General features: G+C 36.0%; 1 protein-coding gene across 1 annotated transcript; it reads left to right on the top strand.

Annotated features, from left to right (window-relative positions):
- The first annotated feature begins 7,970 nt into the window (after nucleotides 1–7,970).
- On the top strand, nucleotides 7,971–17,682 carry LOC111987570 (probable aldehyde dehydrogenase). The gene is made up of 16 exons (XM_065760131.1): nucleotides 7,971–8,293; nucleotides 9,288–9,367; nucleotides 9,766–9,869; nucleotides 10,390–10,457; nucleotides 10,640–10,697; nucleotides 10,874–10,987; nucleotides 11,296–11,379; nucleotides 12,207–12,311; nucleotides 12,691–12,804; nucleotides 13,652–13,783; nucleotides 13,880–13,969; nucleotides 14,165–14,254; nucleotides 14,783–14,992; nucleotides 16,331–16,441; nucleotides 17,004–17,083; nucleotides 17,161–17,682. Exons 1-16 carry the CDS (start codon nucleotides 8,208–8,210, stop codon nucleotides 17,297–17,299), a joined length of 1,665 nt encoding a protein of 554 aa, XP_065616203.1. The 5' UTR covers nucleotides 7,971–8,207; the 3' UTR covers nucleotides 17,300–17,682.
- The last annotated feature ends 1,146 nt before the right edge of the window (nucleotides 17,683–18,828 follow it).

The raw sequence follows: 18,828 nt of genomic DNA on the forward strand, positions 1-18,828 counted from the left end.
ATCTAACTGGAACCTACACCACATATATAAATTAGTAGTGGGAAAGTTCATAAAATGCATTGTGGTCAGAATTGATTCAATCACATAAACAATTTTTGCTAACGTTTTGAATAAAACTGAATATTAATTAAAATCTTGACAATTAATGATAGGTTTGAGTGTTTAACAACCATTCAGCCACTAACATTCATATAACTTGCAACTAAAAAGGGAAATACTAATATTACTATTTTTGTGTATGTTCTAATAAGTATTAGCTTGTAATCTCATGCATATGCATGGATACACTTAAAGATATACACAGGGGTGTTAATTCGAGTTAGCGTGTCGGGTTCGTGTCATGTCGAGGTAGGGGTATTCGACTAAATGGCTCAACCCTAACTCGACCCATTTAATAATCATGTCATGATCTTTCAACTCTAACCCAACCTGTTAATAAGGCAGGTTGACCTAACCCAATCTATTTGATACGCTTAATAAACGAGTCATGTTGGGTTGATACAAATGTAACACAACCCATTTCAACTTGTATAATATTAAATATAACATCCACCTAGAAATAATTTTTTTTTACATTCCAAAAAGCAGTAAATACACTTCAAGTCTTCAACCCACATTCAAAATAATATAGTTCAACAAAATTATAACATTCATCTAGAAATAAGTTCTTTATACCCCAAAAAAAAGTGCATACACTTCAACCCAAATTTAAAATAACAAAGTTTAACAAAAATAAAATAATATAGTTCAATAAAAATATAAAATCCTTGGAACTCGCTAAATGCTAAGTATCATTATTGAAAGAATTTGAGCAAACAATAGACTAATCCTGACTATGACCACAATTATCATCCATAGATTCTTTGTTGATGTCCAAATTCATAACATCTCTTCCACAAGCTCATCCAATTTCATTTGTGCAAGTTCTATGCGAAAAAGGAAAAGAAAAAGTATTAGTAGTTCTAGAGTTTGTAAAGTTTCAATTTTCAATTATATCCCTTATAAATTTTTATAATTGCTCACTTTTCTTTTTAAATTTAAAATATATGTTGGATATAAAAGGTATTTGACAAATCTAAAATAAAATAAATATTTATTTGTTATACGAGTTAAACAGATTGTTTTAAGTAGGTTATTTCGGGTTGACACAAATAAATTGGCATATCAAACGTGTCTATTGCGAGTTACGCGGGTTGACCCATTTATGACACGTTTCTTATCATTTCACTTTCGGGTTGATCCATTTATGACCTAAACCCATTAAGGCCCAACCCTAACCCGAAAAAATCTGTGTCGGGTTCGTGTCGTGTTTGTGGGTTTGGTCGAACATTGACACCTCTAGATGTACAATAAGATGCATAATATAATACATATATATATATATATAATTTAAATACTATTTGTAGGGACTCAATTTGGATTTTCAGCCCAACAAGCCCCAAACAATAAATTTGTAGAGAATGGATTGAAGGTTTAGGCGCTGGCCGTCGTTCACCAAGCATGAAGTCTCTTCTTTTATTAGAAAATACTTAGAACTATTTACAACTGGTGGATGCTCCTCGGCCCATGGCCGAGGAGCCCTTTTTCTTCTTTTTCTTTCCCCCTCCTCCCCCCTTCTTTTACTTTAATCGCTCCTCTTTATATAGTCTTTATTGTCCTATCTCGTTCTTCTATCTGTTGATTATCCATTCGTCTTTCTTCTGACCGTCCGTCATATCAGAGGCCTTATCAACACTCAAGTGGTTCACACTGATCAATGTCGCTCTGCTAAGGGGTTGCATCCCCTTTAATGTGGCTAGAGGGGTTAGGTGAATATATTAAGTGTGGAGGTGACAGCTTGCTCTGGGCTTGTCCCTTTCCAAAATTATCCTTAGTATGCTGAGGACGAAGAGGTCCTCGGCGTGGATCTAGAAAAGAGTCTCTCCCTAATTTAGCCTTGGATGGTCATCATTCTTCGGCGTGGGCCTTGGGCCTGCTACACGATGGGCTGAGGCTATCAGGCCCACGGGCTCCACAATAGCCCCTCAAAACCTTGCTTCACGTTCCCCCGGATGGGGAGGAGGGTTTTGATATCTACGGGCCCTCTAGACGAACCGCCCCACTTCGGTCTGTGCTAATGTTGGCGACTTTTCGACTGCCTGATGTACGTTTTGGCGTTTCAAGACTCAGTGTGTGCCCACATTAAATTTTGGCGGCACCACGTTTCCCACTTTCAACGGTGTGATGGTAATTGTTCGGTGGGGATCTCCTGCTTTTATGGGTAGGCGGTTACATTTGGGGAGTCTAAGGGGGAGTATAAGTACTTGTTTGAACTGCCTGGTTTCCTTATTTTCGCGCTTACGACCATTGATGCGTATAATTTGAATCTGGTTCAACTTGCACACTGCCTGAAGAGGATCGTCATATTTCTGTAAGTCTTCTTCTTCTGGTGACCCCAAATTTTCCTTGATTCTACTCCTTCTTTTCTTCTTCTGGAACCTTTAGTCGTTCTTGGGGGATGGGTAAGTTTAAGAAGTTGGTTGAGTCCAACGAGATGATGAACAAATTCATTGTTGACTATGGGATACCCAACAATGTGAGTTTAAGGTACTGTGAAGAAGGGGAGTGGTACATTAAAAGGAGAGAGGGTGAAGTCGTGATCCCGATAGTTGCTTTCGTAGAGGGAGGGATGAGAATCCCTATGAGGCCAGTGACTCTCGGTTACCTTAGGCATTTCCGTCTGGCTCCTACCTAGTGCGCCGTGAATGTATTTAGGATATTAGGGTGTGTAGATACCTTGAATGAGAAAATGGGGCTGAGACTACTCACCACGATGTGAACTAGTGCTACAACCTTCATCACCTGAGGGGTAAGACGTACTATATGAAAACGAGGGACGATAGAGTCCGACTCATCCAGTGTCTTCCTGATTCTAATAAGGGGTTGACTCAAGATTTCTCATAGTGTCGGGGGAGTGGCACAACAGTTTTCACTGCCCAACAGTTGAGGGGAGTCAGGTAGGGTATCTGAAGTAGGAGACGATCTAGGTTTCAGTATTTTTATTATTTTTTTATAGCTGTATATCCGCTTTGATTGATTAACCACAGGAGTTTCGCTTTTCTTTTCGCAGATCTGCACGCCTTCGCACGTCATTTCCACCTGGTCAACAAAGCGGATTTGGAAACCGTTCTTAGGTCAGAACTTTTCCTGAACGAAACTGATAACCAGGTTAGAGCTGCTCACAAAATCCTCGGATGCGACCCAGCTTAGAAATCATTCCCAGTCCCGAGATACGTAATTAGAGCTCGTGACCCTCGGCTTAGGCAGATTACCGTGGTGGAGGACGGTTTTACATTTTCCGAGGGATCTCACATACCTGAAGGTATTCCGCTAGCAGGTCCCTCCTCATCCCACCAAGTAACGGTGGCCGAGGAAGGACAATCTAAGAAGGCAGGGGAGGTTGTTGAACTGAGCTCTTCTGAGGACGAATATAGTGTGTTCAACCTAGCTGATCAGTCTGAGGATCCCCCTGGTGATCTAGGAGACCCTCATCTGTCCGAAGCCGACCTCCTGTCCCAAAGAGTTGGTACTCAGACTGAGATGGGTTTAAAAAGACAGCCCCAAACCAATCTTCTTGACCTGCTTGAAGGCGGCTCCAAGAAGGGTGCACCGGAAGAGTCGCAGCCCATACCCTCAACACATCCGCCCCAGATTTCAACTGTGCAAACCAGGTCATCTTCTGTCCCTACAGTATCAGACCCTCAGACCGAGTCTCATGACCCAAAAAAGGAAGAGACTTTCCAAGGGTAAGGAGCCAATGGATAGGAGCAGATCCCATTCCCCGCCCGAGGAGGGTGGATTTCACAGGCCTCCGAAGCAACTGAAGCTCGGTGGTCAACGGAAAGGTAGGAAGATCATCCAGCAGTCTGAGGCCCAAGCCTGGCTGCCTGTTGCCATGCTTCATGATCAGCCCCTGATGGATGACGCATCGATACGGGAATCTCAAGGAGTTGAGGGGGCTCTTGTAGCCGATGCCCTGGAGAAGTCTCTTCTCCGTCCCATAGACGGCGCCAATTGTAGGGACTCAATTTGGATTTTCAGCCCAACAAGCCCCAAACAATAAATTTGTAGAGAATGGATTGAAGGTTTAGGCGCTGGCCGTCGTTCACCAAGCATGAAATTTCTTCTTTTATTAGAAAATACTTAGAACTATTTACAACTGGGGGATGCTCCTCGGCCATGGGCCGAGGAGCCCTTTTTCTTCTTTTTCTTTCCCCCTCCTCCTCTATATAAGACTTTCCGGGGGGATGGTTTTTCCATGCTCCATGAACCTCCCAACACAAACAGAAAGAACACACCCTTTCAGTTCCCCAAACCCCTTTAATAACCCAGTCGGAATTGTGACCGGAGCCGGCAGATATGGGGCGGCTTTGGGCGAGTGTGAGGACATCCGTGCCAAGAGCCGTTGTGGCCACAGCCCCCACTGGGCTTCCGGTGCGGCAGAATCTAGGCGTAACCCCGATGGTGCCATACAAGGTGGCCCTGAGAGATGTCGTTGAAGTACCTAATGTCTCTCCTCGGAGCGCACCCCCGATGAAGGAGATGTGCGAATTCATTTCATGGGCGGTGCTCAAGTGTTGCCGTCTCCAGTGGCCAACGCTCATGAGGATTGGAGAGAATCAAGGGAACATTACGGGGGAGGGCGTCCTGGAGCCCCTGCATCTGCTCCTCCCTCGCTTTGTTCAAGCTCCGCCGCCCCGAGAAAGGAGTTGTTAGTGGCCTTGAAACAAGCTGGCCCTCCCCCTTCCCTGCTTTTATTGTCAAGTTCTCCCATTCTCTTGATGCCAATAAAAGCATAGGTTGACACTTCCCTCTAATTGTAAAGCAAGCCTGCCTGAGCCTCTAATTGTAATCTGTAACTTTTCTTTTTATGAAATAATATTAAGACTTCTCTTTTCGCTATCAAATCTTCTATTTTCTTGCAAATTTTTTTTTTTTACTTCGCCAACCTACTGTAAAACGACCACTTAGAACAATCGCCTGGTGCGCCGGCGGCCAGCGCACTAATCCTTCCCATAGACGGCGCCAATTGTAGGGACTCAATTTGGATTTTCAGCCCAACAAGCCCCAAACAATAAATTTGTAGAGAATGGATTGAAGGTTTAAGCGCTGGCCGTCGTTCACCAAGCATGAAGTCTCTTCCATCTGTTGATCATCCATTCGCCTTTCTTCTGACCGTCCGTCATATCAGAGGCCTTATCAACACTCAAGTGGTTCACACTGATCAACGTCGCTCTGCTAAGGGGTTGCATCCCCATTAATGTGGCCAGAGGGGTTAGGTGAATATATTAAGTGTGGAGGTGACAGCTTGCTCTGGGCTTGTCCCTTCCCAAAATTATCCTTAGTATGCCGAGGACGAAGAGGTCCTCGACGTGGATCCAGAAAAGAGTCTCTCCCTAATTTAGCCTTGGATGGTCATCCTTCCTCGGCGCAGGCCTTGGGCCTGCTACACGATGGGCTGAGGCTATCAGGCCCACGGGCCCCATACTATTGATAGTCATTTTTATATTTTGTTAACTCTTTAAAAAATTTTGTAAGGATATTATTAGGTATGATGGGGTAGTGAAAAAGCCATCTCCTATTCGTCCAGTTGGGTCGTCCATGACATGCAGTTTGCCAAACAACTAGGCCATCTCCTATTCGTCCAGACCTCTCTTCCCTGAGAGGTAGACCAATTGGGTAGATCCCGTAATCAAGCCAAAAGGGTCGTCCACGGATGAGTCTCATGGACGACCAGATAACAGCATGACAAAGGGTCGTCCATAAGCATTGCACATGGACGACCACACGATACTTAGCAGGTTTTGAAATGGTTCATCAACCGGTGCTTATCCCGTCAATTTCTCCCAAGTATGTAACTTCTAGCAGCGGTTATGACCGTTAAAGAAGTTACATCCGGATTCCACAAATCTGGGGGAAGTTATTGAACCAAATAACTGCCCTAAAGTACCCTATATAAGGACCGGTCTGAATTATGTAAAGGTACGATATTCTGAGATCCTTACATTACAGTTAGATTTCTAGGAGGGAAGGCACTAACTTAACCATCGGAGGATATTGGACCGGTCCACCCCGGTCATTCCTTTGATTCTTTTCTTCTTTTTCAGGCCTTTGCAAACGTTGTAGCCCATCGAAGCCGAAGTGTTCAACCAAACTGATTTTATCCACTATCAAGGTATAACATGTAAATTGCCATTTTTTTAATTATTGTGAAGCACTTTTTTTTTTAAAGATTTATTTATTTTAGACTCTTTAGTTTTTTACTTAATAACTCACTTAAATAAATATTTATGATGTGGTCCCACGTTGGATTAAAAAATTAAGAAATAAAATTCTTTAAGAATACATAATTTAGGACACATAGTGCAAAATTAAAACTCTAATTGGAATTCTAATTTGAGTTTCTCTCAGTTTCACCTATTATTGTATAGATATATAAATTACAGTTTCAAAAAAAAAAAAAAAAAGACATATAGATTATTGTTTACTAAAAAAAAAAAAAAGGGAAAAACAAATGGCCATTAACTTATGACTATTTAATATATATTATTACTATAGTCGAATGTTAATGTATATAATAGGAAATAACTCACATATTGAAAACAAGGCTGTAAAGAGATATTATTATTTTGTATTTGAATTCCAATTTTAGCAAAGAAAACGATTTTGCCATCAAAGATAAAAAGTATATTTCATCAATTCACATAAGTAGGCATTTAATCAATATTTAAAATAAATTATAATATATTTAAAAAAATACTCCAACAATGTAAGTCCTTACAAATGGGCTTTACCCGAAAATCCAATTTGTCCAATTTTTAGGCCACATTTTGCCAAAAATATATATGATAAAATTTAAAAACAAACAACCGAAGTTTAGAATTTTTAGTCAACAACAATTATCCTTTGTAGTTGCGCAGTCAAAAGACTCAGAACCACGCTTGCTTTCCTAATCCATATGAAGCTGGTTTATTTGGATATAATTTGGATATAAATTTTACTAAAAGTAAAAAAAAAAAAAATGACTAAAATATAATTATATTTTAAAAAGTGGAATTTTACAAAAAGAAAATTCTATGCATTAACAAATAAATTACAAAATTACCAAACATTTACCTAATAATAAAAAAATATTATAAATATTACAAATTTGACTGTCGAAACTTATCAGAACCATTTAAATAATATAATGAAATAAATAAAATTTGAATATATTTTTTTAAAAATGACTTTTATTTATTGAAAATGCATCATTTAAAAATAAAAAATTGCAATCATCCAAAAAATTATTGTTTTTTACTCTACAAGGCATATATATATATATATAATATCAATGGTTTCAGTCTCCAATGTTCTTTATCTCAGTGATTACATATCGCCTGGGATTTGCTCCCAATATATATATATATATATATATATATATATCTATATATATAGAGGTTTATAATAATTATTTTGAGAAATTTTTTAAAAAACTTATCAACTTTTTTTTGATAATTTTTTTTTGAAGCGACCATTTTATTTAATTGTCTATAAAATGTTTCTAAAAATGAATGACTAATATGTACTCGGACCCATATATATATATATATATATATATAAATATATCACTTTTTTTTTTTTTTGTTAAGGATTTCAATCTATAATGTCTGTTTCTGATTATAACTCTTTATTATTAGATCAAAACATCAATCAGTTTTAATATAGATGAAAATTAAACTCTAAATGTCTTATATAACCACCAAACATTTTATCAATTGAATTAATTAAAATCCACGTATATCACTTGTTCTGTTTCCAATTTTCCTTATCTCAGTGAACAAACTCAATCCCCTGATACTATCCATGAGTTGGGTCCACGTAAGCCTGAAGTGTAATCCGTATGTTATTAATTTCGATGATCAAAAAAGTCCATAGAGAGTAAAAAATCATTGACTGTGAGAACAAGAAATCCTACACCCATGGCATGGGATAACCGACCCACAAACATTCAGGATGAGATTTAAAGGGTATTATTGGGACGAGGAAAATGTCAGCCAACACAATCTAAAAGTTGAATGAAATGAAATAAAAATCCAAAACCAAAAGTACATGAAAAGGACAGCTTGGAGTTGAGAAGAAACAAAACTCTTTTTTCCAGTTCAGTCCACCATCACAGAGCAAACATCATGAACAGGTTTCTATACTGTGGAGTTATGAGGGCCAAAGCTCCCCAAAAGGGTCTCAGTTTCTTCAATTCTTTCAGTCTCTCAAGGTATGTTATTGCTTTTCAGTTTCTGTGTTTGTTGAAAATGGTTGGAATATTGCTTGCTTTGTGTTGCTTTTTGAGAATTTTTGTCATTCAGACTATTGGGTTTTCTTCTCTCTCTCAAAAAAAGAATAAAAAAAGACTGTTGGGTTTGTTTTTGGTGCTGTGAATTGATGGGTTTTGCATTCATCTAATTGTTTGAAAAAAAAATTATTTAGAAAAAAAGAAAAGAAAAGGAGGTAATCTGTTTGTAGCTATGTCGGAGACTATTACAGATGTATTATAGTTTTTACCTTACTTGTTACAGACTGACTCTTGTAGCAGATCCCAAGTAATTGGTATGAGGCATTTATAAAATAGTAAGGTTTGCTGTTTTGATGATTTCTGATACCTCAGCGGTCCATTGTAACTTGGAAGTGGGTCGTGTTGGGGCACGTATGTGCTGTTTGGACTCTTTAATTGTGTGCTATTCCAATAAGCAGCATGCATTCTATATCCCCATTGATTGTGTAGACATTCACATTGAAGCTAATTCATAAAAGTTCTTTTAGTAGCCGTATTTTAATTTTTAGATTGCTTATTTTAGATTCAAGATCATAGACTGAAAATTAAATTGGAATATGATTATGTTTGTCAAACTGGTCATGAGTTCCCCATCTATTTATTTTTTGTAAATGAAATGCATTTGGAGTCAGAATCCTAGACGGCTTCGGGCCCTTCTACCTCTACAAGTTTCAAGGCAATCCATAAGATAAAACTGTCATATATTCTTACCTCTAATGGGTTTATAAGGTTATTATGGGATCTGTTCTGGATGATTTGATGATTCTTCCTTGGAAGAATTTGTAATATTTGAAAAGATTTGCTTGTGCTGTGGAAGGTTTAGTGTTACTATTTTATTATTTGTGCCAAATATATGGGCTCTGAAGTTGATTTACCTGTCACTCTGTATGTTTTATTTCTAGTGGTTTCTCTGATAACAATTTCATTTTTATGGCAGATCTGTTCATTCCATACCCTTTGCTACTGTAGACGTTGAAGAGATATCAGGTTCTCAACCTGCTGAAGTTCACAACTTGGGTAGGTACTGCTACTTCAGCAGTATGTTTTACTCCAAAATCGATGTTTATTATAGATAATGCCCCACAGCTAACATGAATTGAAAACAAAGAAACAAACAAGTTAACTTTACAAGGATCAGCTAGGTGTAATTCTCTATAATGATTCTCTAGTTGCTTTTTGCTCTGTTTTTAGTTTTTATATATATTACACCTTAAAATTATAAGTCAAATGGGTGACATATTGATCTATTATTCTGAACCCCACTTTCCCTTCCCCAAAGGAAAGGACAGTTTTGCCACTAGAATAATGTTGTTTTGTTTGTCATATCTTTAGCTGAATTAGGTTGCCTTGAACTTATCTTTTTTATAAACCCACATTGATCAAGTATTATGAACATAGAATGTTGTCACTTTCAGTGCAGGGTAAATGGAAAACATCTTCAAATTGGAATACACTTCTGGATCCTTTAAATGGAGAGCCATTCATTAAAGTTGCTGAGGTAGATGAAACAGGCATTCAGGTGTGTATCATGAGTAGTTTACAAGTGCTTTATTTTTGAAAAGATCTTCCCCATTATTGAGTGTACATAGAAGCTGAACTTAAGTCCTTACGCTTCATAATGCCATCTTTCCATTTTCCTTCTCTCACAAGTTCAATAATTTTATTTGTTGTCACTTTCAGTGCAGGGTAAATGGAAAACATCTTCAAATTGGAATACACTTCTGGATCCTTTAAATGGAGAGCCATTCATTAAAGTTGCTGAGGTAGATGAAACAGGCATTCAGGTGTGTATCATGAGTAGTTTACAAGTGCTTTATTTTTGAAAAGATCTTCCCCATTATTGAGTGTACATAGAAGCTGAACTTAAGTCCTTACGCTTCATAATGCCATCTTTCCATTTTCCTTCTCTCACAAGTTCAATAATTTTATCTTTGAAATGATTTTTTTTTTTTTTTTTTTTGGCTCCATCTTTGACATGCTTACTTATGTTTGCATATTTAGCATCTAAATTCTTCCCGAATTTTGATTGGGTTATGCAGCCATTTGTGGAGAGCTTGTCCAAGTGTCCCAAACATGGGCTACACAATCCCTTTAAAGCACCGGAGAGGTTTGTGTTGCTTATTTGGTCTTTGTTTCCTTTTTTTTTTTCTTCCCCTTGCTTATAAATATCTATTTGGGATATTTTGCACCGAGGATACTGTGATTATTTAGTACCTGTTTTCTTAAAGAAGACCTTAATAACAATGTTCAATCAAATTAAAACAACTGACAGCAAACCATCTTTTGCAGGTATCTTTTGTTTGGAGACGTATCTGTAAAGGCAGCCCACATGCTTTCCATTCCAAAGGTAATGTACTGTAAGGAAAGAGAAAATAGTTTTTTATTAAGTTTTTTCTCTTCTTTGAATTATGAATTAATGCAATAAGATTATTCAATATCACATATATTAATTTTTAGTTGTTTTACCAAAGGTATAATAGATAATTTGTATTGCATTAATTTTTTTTTTCATACAACTTTCAGGTTTCCGATTTCTTCACTAGGTTAATACAGAGAGTTGCTCCAAAGAGTTACAAGCAGGCTCTTGGTGAAGTTTATGTTACACAAAAGTTTTTTGAGAATTTCTCTGGTGATCAGGTACATCAAGATGAAATCACTTTGAGCCTTTTTGGTGTTGCAAAGAAAATTGGGCTTCTTTCGTATTGATAAATCTGTTATTGAAAATCTGTTAATTGGTTTCTTCTCATCCAAATAGATGCAAAAATGAGAAAATTACTGTTAATATTATGCTGCATTTATTACGACCAGCTTATATACTGGAAGAAATACCCTAGACATAATTATAAAACTTTTGTGTAATAATTTGTGTCATGATTCAGCTTTAATCTCTCTAGTAAAGTTGCTAATGAAATTTTTTTTGCAATTTCTGTTTACAAATTTGTTAGGTTCGTTTCCTTGCGAGGTCTTTTGCAGTACCTGGAGATCATCTTGGACAGCAAAGTCATGGTTTTCGTTGGCCTTATGGTCCTGTAAGTTGTTCCCTGTAAATATGATTGATACTAGTAGATTCAAGACCTTCATCAAATTTCTCAATAATTGCTAAACATCGAATTTTTAATATAGGGAAAAGTTGGGAAATTTACTCAATTCAGAGTATCTTGTTCGCTTTTCAACCAATGATGGTTGAAAAGTTGTCATGGAAAATAATGTGTTAGGATATTCTTGAGAGTGTAATAAAGATTTGTCACTAGGATCTTTTATATCTTCATTAGAGCTCTTTAATAGTTTGTTAGATCTTCTCAAGTAATAAGATGCAGTCTGACCTGACTGTTTGAAATATAGATATGAAGTTCTCCTGTGTAGTAGGTGAATCTAATAAGAATTTCATGGTAGGTCCTCTTTTACCGTGCTCTCAGGAAAAAAAAAGTATAGTTTTTTTTAATTAAGCACATGCTGCACAGGAGAAATGGTTATTAAAAAAAGAAAAAGGAGATGATTAAAAAAATATTATGGATCTTCGATATGAAAAAGGCATTGATCTTTATGAGATAGATGCTTTCTCTAATTGGTTTAACTTTTTTTATAGTAGGCATACTATTTTGTCATCTCGACTTATCAAAAAAAAAGAATAATAATAATAATAATAATAAAAAACTATCTTGTCATCTTGATGTGGATTTTGGTTTCATTTTCTGAAAATATTTTCTCCATGTCAAGATGGATACAGACTGTCTCTTCATTAGTTTCTATTCAAGTTTTGGGTGTTCCAGAAATCCTTGTTTCGTCTGAATAGTAGATAATGAATAATTTATATAGTCTCTTAATACTTTGCTAATATAAAAGACCGTCTGTGCAGGTTGCAATAATTACTCCTTTCAATTTTCCGCTGGAGATTCCTGTACTTCAGTTGATGGGTGCACTTTATATGGGCAACAAGCCTATTCTTAAAGTTGATAGCAAGGTATGCCTGTAATCTTTTATGTACTATGGTTGGTGTGAGCTTTCTAATTGATAATATATTAGTTAGTGCATACGATGTGAGAACTTGTTGCAGTGGGTACAATTGAGAAGAGAATGTACAAATTTCTAATTAAAGAACATCTATGGATGTTCAATGGGAGAGTGAATAATGAGGATGATGCACATGGCTAGCAGAATGATGCTCTAAAATATGTCTTTTCAGAAATTTGTGGAATAATGCCCAATTACCTACTTTAAAAATACTGTGATGGATTTTCTAAATTATTCTTTTGTATACTGGCATTCCTTTCTAGCAAAGTCTACTATTCTTTTTTTGAGATTTGTCTTATATAAAAATAGTGACTGATAATGTTTCATAGGTGAGCATTGTCATGGAGCAAATGATGCGCTTACTTCATTATTGTGGGTTACCTGCGGAGGACGTTGACTTCATAAATTCTGATGGGAAGACAATGAACAAGATATTATTGGAGGTTAGTTCATTAGATTGACAAATTTTGCTTTCTAATTCTTAATTATAACACAGCCAGTTACTTTATTCCTGAAGATTTTCAATTGCTTGCTTATATGGTTTATTATGTGATCAAGCTTGCTCTTGATCACTAGAACTTCTTGTGTATTCAACAACACTGGTGTAGGATTGTTGAATATTTGGTTATAATTTGTTGAAGTTTATTTACTAGACACTTTGGATATTTTGGGTCTCTCTCCCCAACTTGCAATTCTATAAGTGGTTTGCTTTGGTCATGGATTTGATATATTTCCAGTCCTGGAACCTTCTGCCTTCTTATATTCCATATGTGTTCTTTCAACAGTTTTAACATTAAGTCAGTGAGCTGGACATCTGTACACTCAAAACAGTCAGAATATGAAACTTATGATCTGCTCCTTATCCCATGGTTATATGGTTACATATATGATATCTAGAAAAGACGAAGTCTTAACACATATAGCGGTAGTGTGGTGGAGGCAATTGTGGGGCTGCGGAGGTACTGGACCCTTTGATGGAGGCTTCAATGGGTTTGATGATAGTGTTGGTAATGGACCGTAAAGGCCAAAAAACAAAAAGATAAGGTACTGTTGGTCCTGACAGTGGCTCAAGAAAACTTTTCTTCTTGGAAAAGTTATAGTTACCTCTCACAGAAAATGCCTTGTACCTTTGATTTTGGAGTTCATTGTCTAATGTTTTGCCCATTTGTTCTTATTACAGAATTAGCTCTCAGCCGTGAATTTTACAATTCTTATAATTGTTCTTTATAACATGTAAATTTGTTACAAGTGTATATAAAATCAAATTTCATACTTATATTGCTCTTGTAGGGAAACCCACGAATGACCCTCTTTACTGGTAGCTCAAGAGTGGCAGACAAGTTGGCTGTTGACCTTAAGGGTCGCATTAAGTTGGAAGATGCAGGATTTGACTGGAAAGTTCTAGGGCCTGATGTTCAGGAGGTTACTTATCAACAATTTCAATATTAGATTATACAGTTTCAGCTATGTAATTTAATAATAGTCTTGTGGTATGTCTTATGGGTTTTTGGATTGCAGGAAGATTATGTTGCATGGGTCTGTGATCAGGATGCATATGCATGCAGTGGTCAGAAGTGCTCGGCACAATCAATATTATTCATGCATGAGGTTAGCTGTTTGCATTTGATGCTTATTAAGAATCTTCTATTATTAAGGCTGAGAAGATGACTTCTTGTGTTTTGTCTTTTATTTCATCCGCATAGATTTGCTCATGGTCACAACATTGTGAATAGGACTTTGTAGCTTATGACCAACCGATTTCCTTTCATTAATCTTAATAATCTCATTGTTGTCCTTTTGCAGAACTGGTCTAGAACTTCATTTATATCCAAAATAAAAAACCTTGCTGAGAGAAGGAAATTAGAAGATTTAACTGTTGGCCCTGTCCTTACTGTAAGTGTGCTACTTTTGCTTGTATTTTTAATTATCTTATTTATGTGATCTTCAAAAATACCACTCATGAAGCATCCAATTAATAGCATTCTTACTACCATCCTGGATGATTTAAAAAGTGCATTTTGGAGTAGCAACATTTGAACTGATAGATTTTTTGGATTGCAAAGTAGAAGTCCTTGAAGAAGCCATTTAATGGTTCTACCTTGATGTGTTCATGATGTGGAGGAAATAGGCTTCTGGAATACTGGGCTAAATCTCAAAAGTGGTTGGTCAGTCAAACCAGTTGAGCAGGGGGCTTAGGCAATTAACCCTTTAGGGATTTGACCAACCTTTGTGATATTGATCAGAAAAAACCTAGGCAACCTAGACATATTTCCATGCATATAGGACACTATGAAGTATGGCATATTTATTTGATCCACAGATCTCTTGAATTTTTTTTCCTAATACTATCATCCATTTCATCCTACACATGAGCAAAGCTATTCTGATTGTTAACTTTGCTTTTCTTTTTCGTTGTTGCAGTTCACAACTGAAGCCATGCTAGAGCACTTGAATAAATTGCTTCAGATACCAGGTTCAAAACTACTCTTTGGCGGCGAACCTTTAAAGAACCATTCAATTCCATCCATATATGGTGCTATAAAACCAACGGCCGTTTATGTCCCACTTGAAGAAATTATGAAAGAAAACAATTATGAGCTTGTAACAAGAGAGATTTTTGGACCATTCCAGGTAAATAAGATAGGACTCTTTCAGTGTAATTTTTTTGGTTTTGAATTTTTTGGTGTATTACTAAATTTTATTCAACATTTTATGTCAAAATTGTTTGTGATCACATTCAAGCGTCCCGAGTATATTGGATCACAACATTTTTACGTTGGCTATTCAAATTTTAGTACTAGTTAAAAATATTAACTTTGCTGGAGCTTAAAGCTGGGCCTGGATACTAAAATCCCTGTGCTGCATTGTGAATTGGGACTAGTGTATCCCAAATAATATTGTACACTCTTTTTTCAGTGTCAGGGCTTGTTCAGTTGCTGAGAATTTTAAGTATCGAGAGTTATAAATTCATGATAGTTTAAACTTACAAGAATTAAAATTCCTGAGAGTTGGATTTTATGCTGTGCAGATATACTTTGAATTTAAATGTTTATACAAAGCTAATAGTGTTTGAATTACACCATGGCTCTCTGCTTCAACCTCTATTGAGTGAACTTTGAATGATTTACAATTGGGTTCATTGGGTAAAATCTCAAAATGTAGACATCTATAAAGGAGCTGGCTTATTTTGGTTCCATAGTTTGCTCTCCTTTTCTACTATGATACTAAGTAGTGCTTAGAAGCACATGGATTAAACTTTGAAGTTTCACAAATATATTACAGTAGTTACATACAAACTGAAAAAAGATTGTGCAGTTTCAAAGTAGGTAGGCTTGCTTTTGTGACACATGAATGGTCTGATCTTCAGATGATCGTGTTTAGTATTTTGATAGTGCTTAGAAGCACATGGATTAAACTTTGAAGTTTCACAAATATATTACAGTAGTTACATACAAACTGAAAAAAGATTGTGCAGTTTCAAAGTAGGTAGGCTTGCTTTTGTGACACATGAATGGTCTGATCTTCAGATGATCGTGTTTAGTATTTTGAGCTGTTATATGGGGGCAGTGAAGCCAGAAAGCAACTTTCACAACTTTAAAGGTGTTCTCAGTATCTAAGAGTTGTTGGAAGCCTAAAAAAAAGGATCACAAAACAACGTAAGGAAATAAGAATGTCATTTCTTCTCTGGGGTCTGTGTGTGTGTGATTGTAAATAAGAATGTCATTTCTTCTCTGGGGTGTGTGTGTGTGTGATTGTACATGAACATATGAATGTGTGTGCACACTCATTGAGAAAGAGAAAGTTGGAAATGGGAATTGTGTCCTTAATATATATATATATATATATTTTTTTTAAATTGTATTTTACACAAAGGAATGAGTTGTAATAGCTGGATGTTAATGTTAATGACATCTTCATGTTTGGTCCTAGACTAATATTGACTAAATGTTATTATGTATTTGCTCCTAGATTATTACCGACTACAAAAAAGAACAACTTCCAATGGTGTTGGATGCTCTTGAGAGGATGCATGCACATTTAACAGCTGCTGTGGTTTCAAATGATCCCCTGTTCCTACAGGCAACTCTCTCTCTCTCTCTCTCTCTCTCTCTCTCTCTCTCTCTCTCTGTGATAAATTTCAGTTATAAATTTTTTAACCCAAGCTCAACTTCAGTATGCCCCCATGATTTAAATTACCTTGTTTGTTATTTTTATGTCTTTATTTATTGGGATATGGTTAATATAAAGTAAGTAATGCGTTACAGGAGACAATTTCTAGTTTCATGAAATGCTTTGTGCATTTATAAGTGTTCTAATTCTTGATGGCTAAGAACCTTCACTGCAATGGCTGGCCTAAAGTCCCAACTGTTGACCTTGGTGTTGCTTTACATACCAATAGCTCATTGTCATGTAGGAGCTCAAACTGTTTTTTTTTTGGGAAAGAGGGGGAGGGGGGCTCGGACATGATGGGATAAGTTTCACTTCCATAAAATTGTGCAGCCCCATGATGATATCGTGCAATCTTGTGTGTATGGAGCAGTCTCCTGGATCCTTTTGCTGAAAAAGAAACTGCTTCTCTAAATGATGATTTTCAGCTCCATCATCTCAGTTTAGTGTATTTATGTCATAAATCGATGTGCAGGAAGTTATTGGAAAAACAGTAAATGGGACTACTTATGCTGGATTAAGAGCAAGAACAACTGGAGCTCCACAGAATCACTGGTATGCAGGAAATAAATAGTCTTTCCTTAATGAGAAGATTGCCATGTGATTTTGTCATTAACAACTGTATGTGACAGGTTTGGACCAGCTGGAGACCCCAGGGGTGCCGGAATTGGGACCCCAGAAGCAATAAAGCTTGTTTGGTCTTGCCATAGAGAGATTATATACGATATCGGCCCTGTGCCAAGAAACTGGGAAATTCCACCATCAACTTGAGAAGTCACACTGACAACAGAAGCAGAAGAAGAGAAACAAAAATAACTTACAATGCCTACAAGCAATTTCCTTCTGACTTTATTGACACAAGACAATACAGAGGGGAGCAGTAGTGTCCTTTACTTCTCACTATTTTCATTAATAAATTGGGATGTTTAGTTGGCTTTTTATTTTGCCAATATAGCTTATTCGACTAGTGTACAATTTTTGAAAACCTCACTTTTTTGGTACAATTGTATTTTTGCCGAATGAGAATGAAAATAAGCTATCCAAAACGAAAAAAATTCTGTGTCAGTAACAAGTACTGACCAGTTCTCCTTTCTGTAATAATTGGTAGTTTATCAAACAATCCACAAGGGACTACAGTTTCGAATTTTATGAAATTAGCAGAAGCTGGAAATGCTAGAATATGGTTTTGCTCTACAAACGTAATACATGCATTATGCACAGATTAGATTGGCACCTACTGCTCTTACCCAACTTCAAATTGTTTGTTGCTTTGTTTATCTAGCTGATTTCATAGGTCTGTTTAAGGTTAACTCTGAAAAATTAAGTTAATTGGTCATCTGAGAACACTTGTTACTCTTTAATGTTGCCACCTAACAGTTTAGATGAATTTCCTTAGAGATGATTGTAGTTAAACTTTGTCCTTATATATAAGCTATGATAGAATTCCATTTTATCAGGCTGTCTTACCAAAAGGCTTATACGTTTGGACTTCCTGTTTGACATGTTATAAATTTTGGAATTTTTGCTTAGAATGGTATTAATAAATTAATTAAGATAAACTCATAAAACAAAAAATTTTAATTTGGAATGTAAATTAGGTGTATGATAAATTTAAGCTTATATATTTATGATTGAAAATCTTAAATCTTGTTTTGAATAATATATGAGCTTGTAACTTCATGCATATGCATATATATGAGATACATTTACAAATAGGCATAACTAAATACTTATTAAATTTTTACCAAGTTTATATATAATATATATAATTTTTGTATATATAAAAATATAAAAGAGCTACTTATAAAATAATTATAAGTTTATTTGAAAAAAAAAAATCATTTTGATTGTTATCTATGATATTCTCAATTATAGTTTGTCTAACCAATTTCTCAAAAAAGAAAAAAAAAAAAAAAAAAGGGTTTGTCCAACCACTATTTGTATAATAATATTGATACTAAAAGAAAAAAGACATGGATAGCGAATGTTTGTAATTTTTTGTTGTGTTAGAGTTTAGTTTGCATTGATTTAGATTTTGTCTAGATGGGAACAAAAGTTAAGCTGAAACCTAAATTCAACATAAATATAAATTTCGTTTTCGTTGTTTATATTTTTAAATTTTCTCCAATCCTTGTTGCCAACAATCATATCAATACATTGTCAGAGTCAAACAAAACCTCCCCCCCCCCCCCCTCTCCTCGCCACACCCTGGCCCTTTTTGTAATCTTCATCTTTTAGGTTAATAACTCACTTGACACAAAAATTAAAAAACTTATATGGACATGTGTGTGTATATTTTT

Source organism: Quercus suber, unplaced genomic scaffold (genome assembly GCF_002906115.3).
Source record: "Quercus suber isolate HL8 unplaced genomic scaffold, Cork oak 2.0 scaffold_354, whole genome shotgun sequence".
In the NCBI taxonomy this organism is placed as follows: Eukaryota; Viridiplantae; Streptophyta; class Magnoliopsida; order Fagales; family Fagaceae; genus Quercus; species Quercus suber.

Excerpts from the sequence above, each read along its gene's own strand:
- LOC111987570 (XM_065760131.1), top strand. The coding sequence starts at position 8,208 with ATGAACAGGTTTCTATACTGTGGAGTTATGAGGGCCAAAGCTCCCCAA. Across the intron at positions 9,870-10,389 it reads TAGATGAAACAGGCATTCAG|CCATTTGTGGAGAGCTTGTC; the intron begins GTGTGTATCATG and ends TGGGTTATGCAG. Across the intron at positions 14,993-16,330 it reads AGATTTTTGGACCATTCCAG|ATTATTACCGACTACAAAAA; the intron begins GTAAATAAGATA and ends ATTTGCTCCTAG.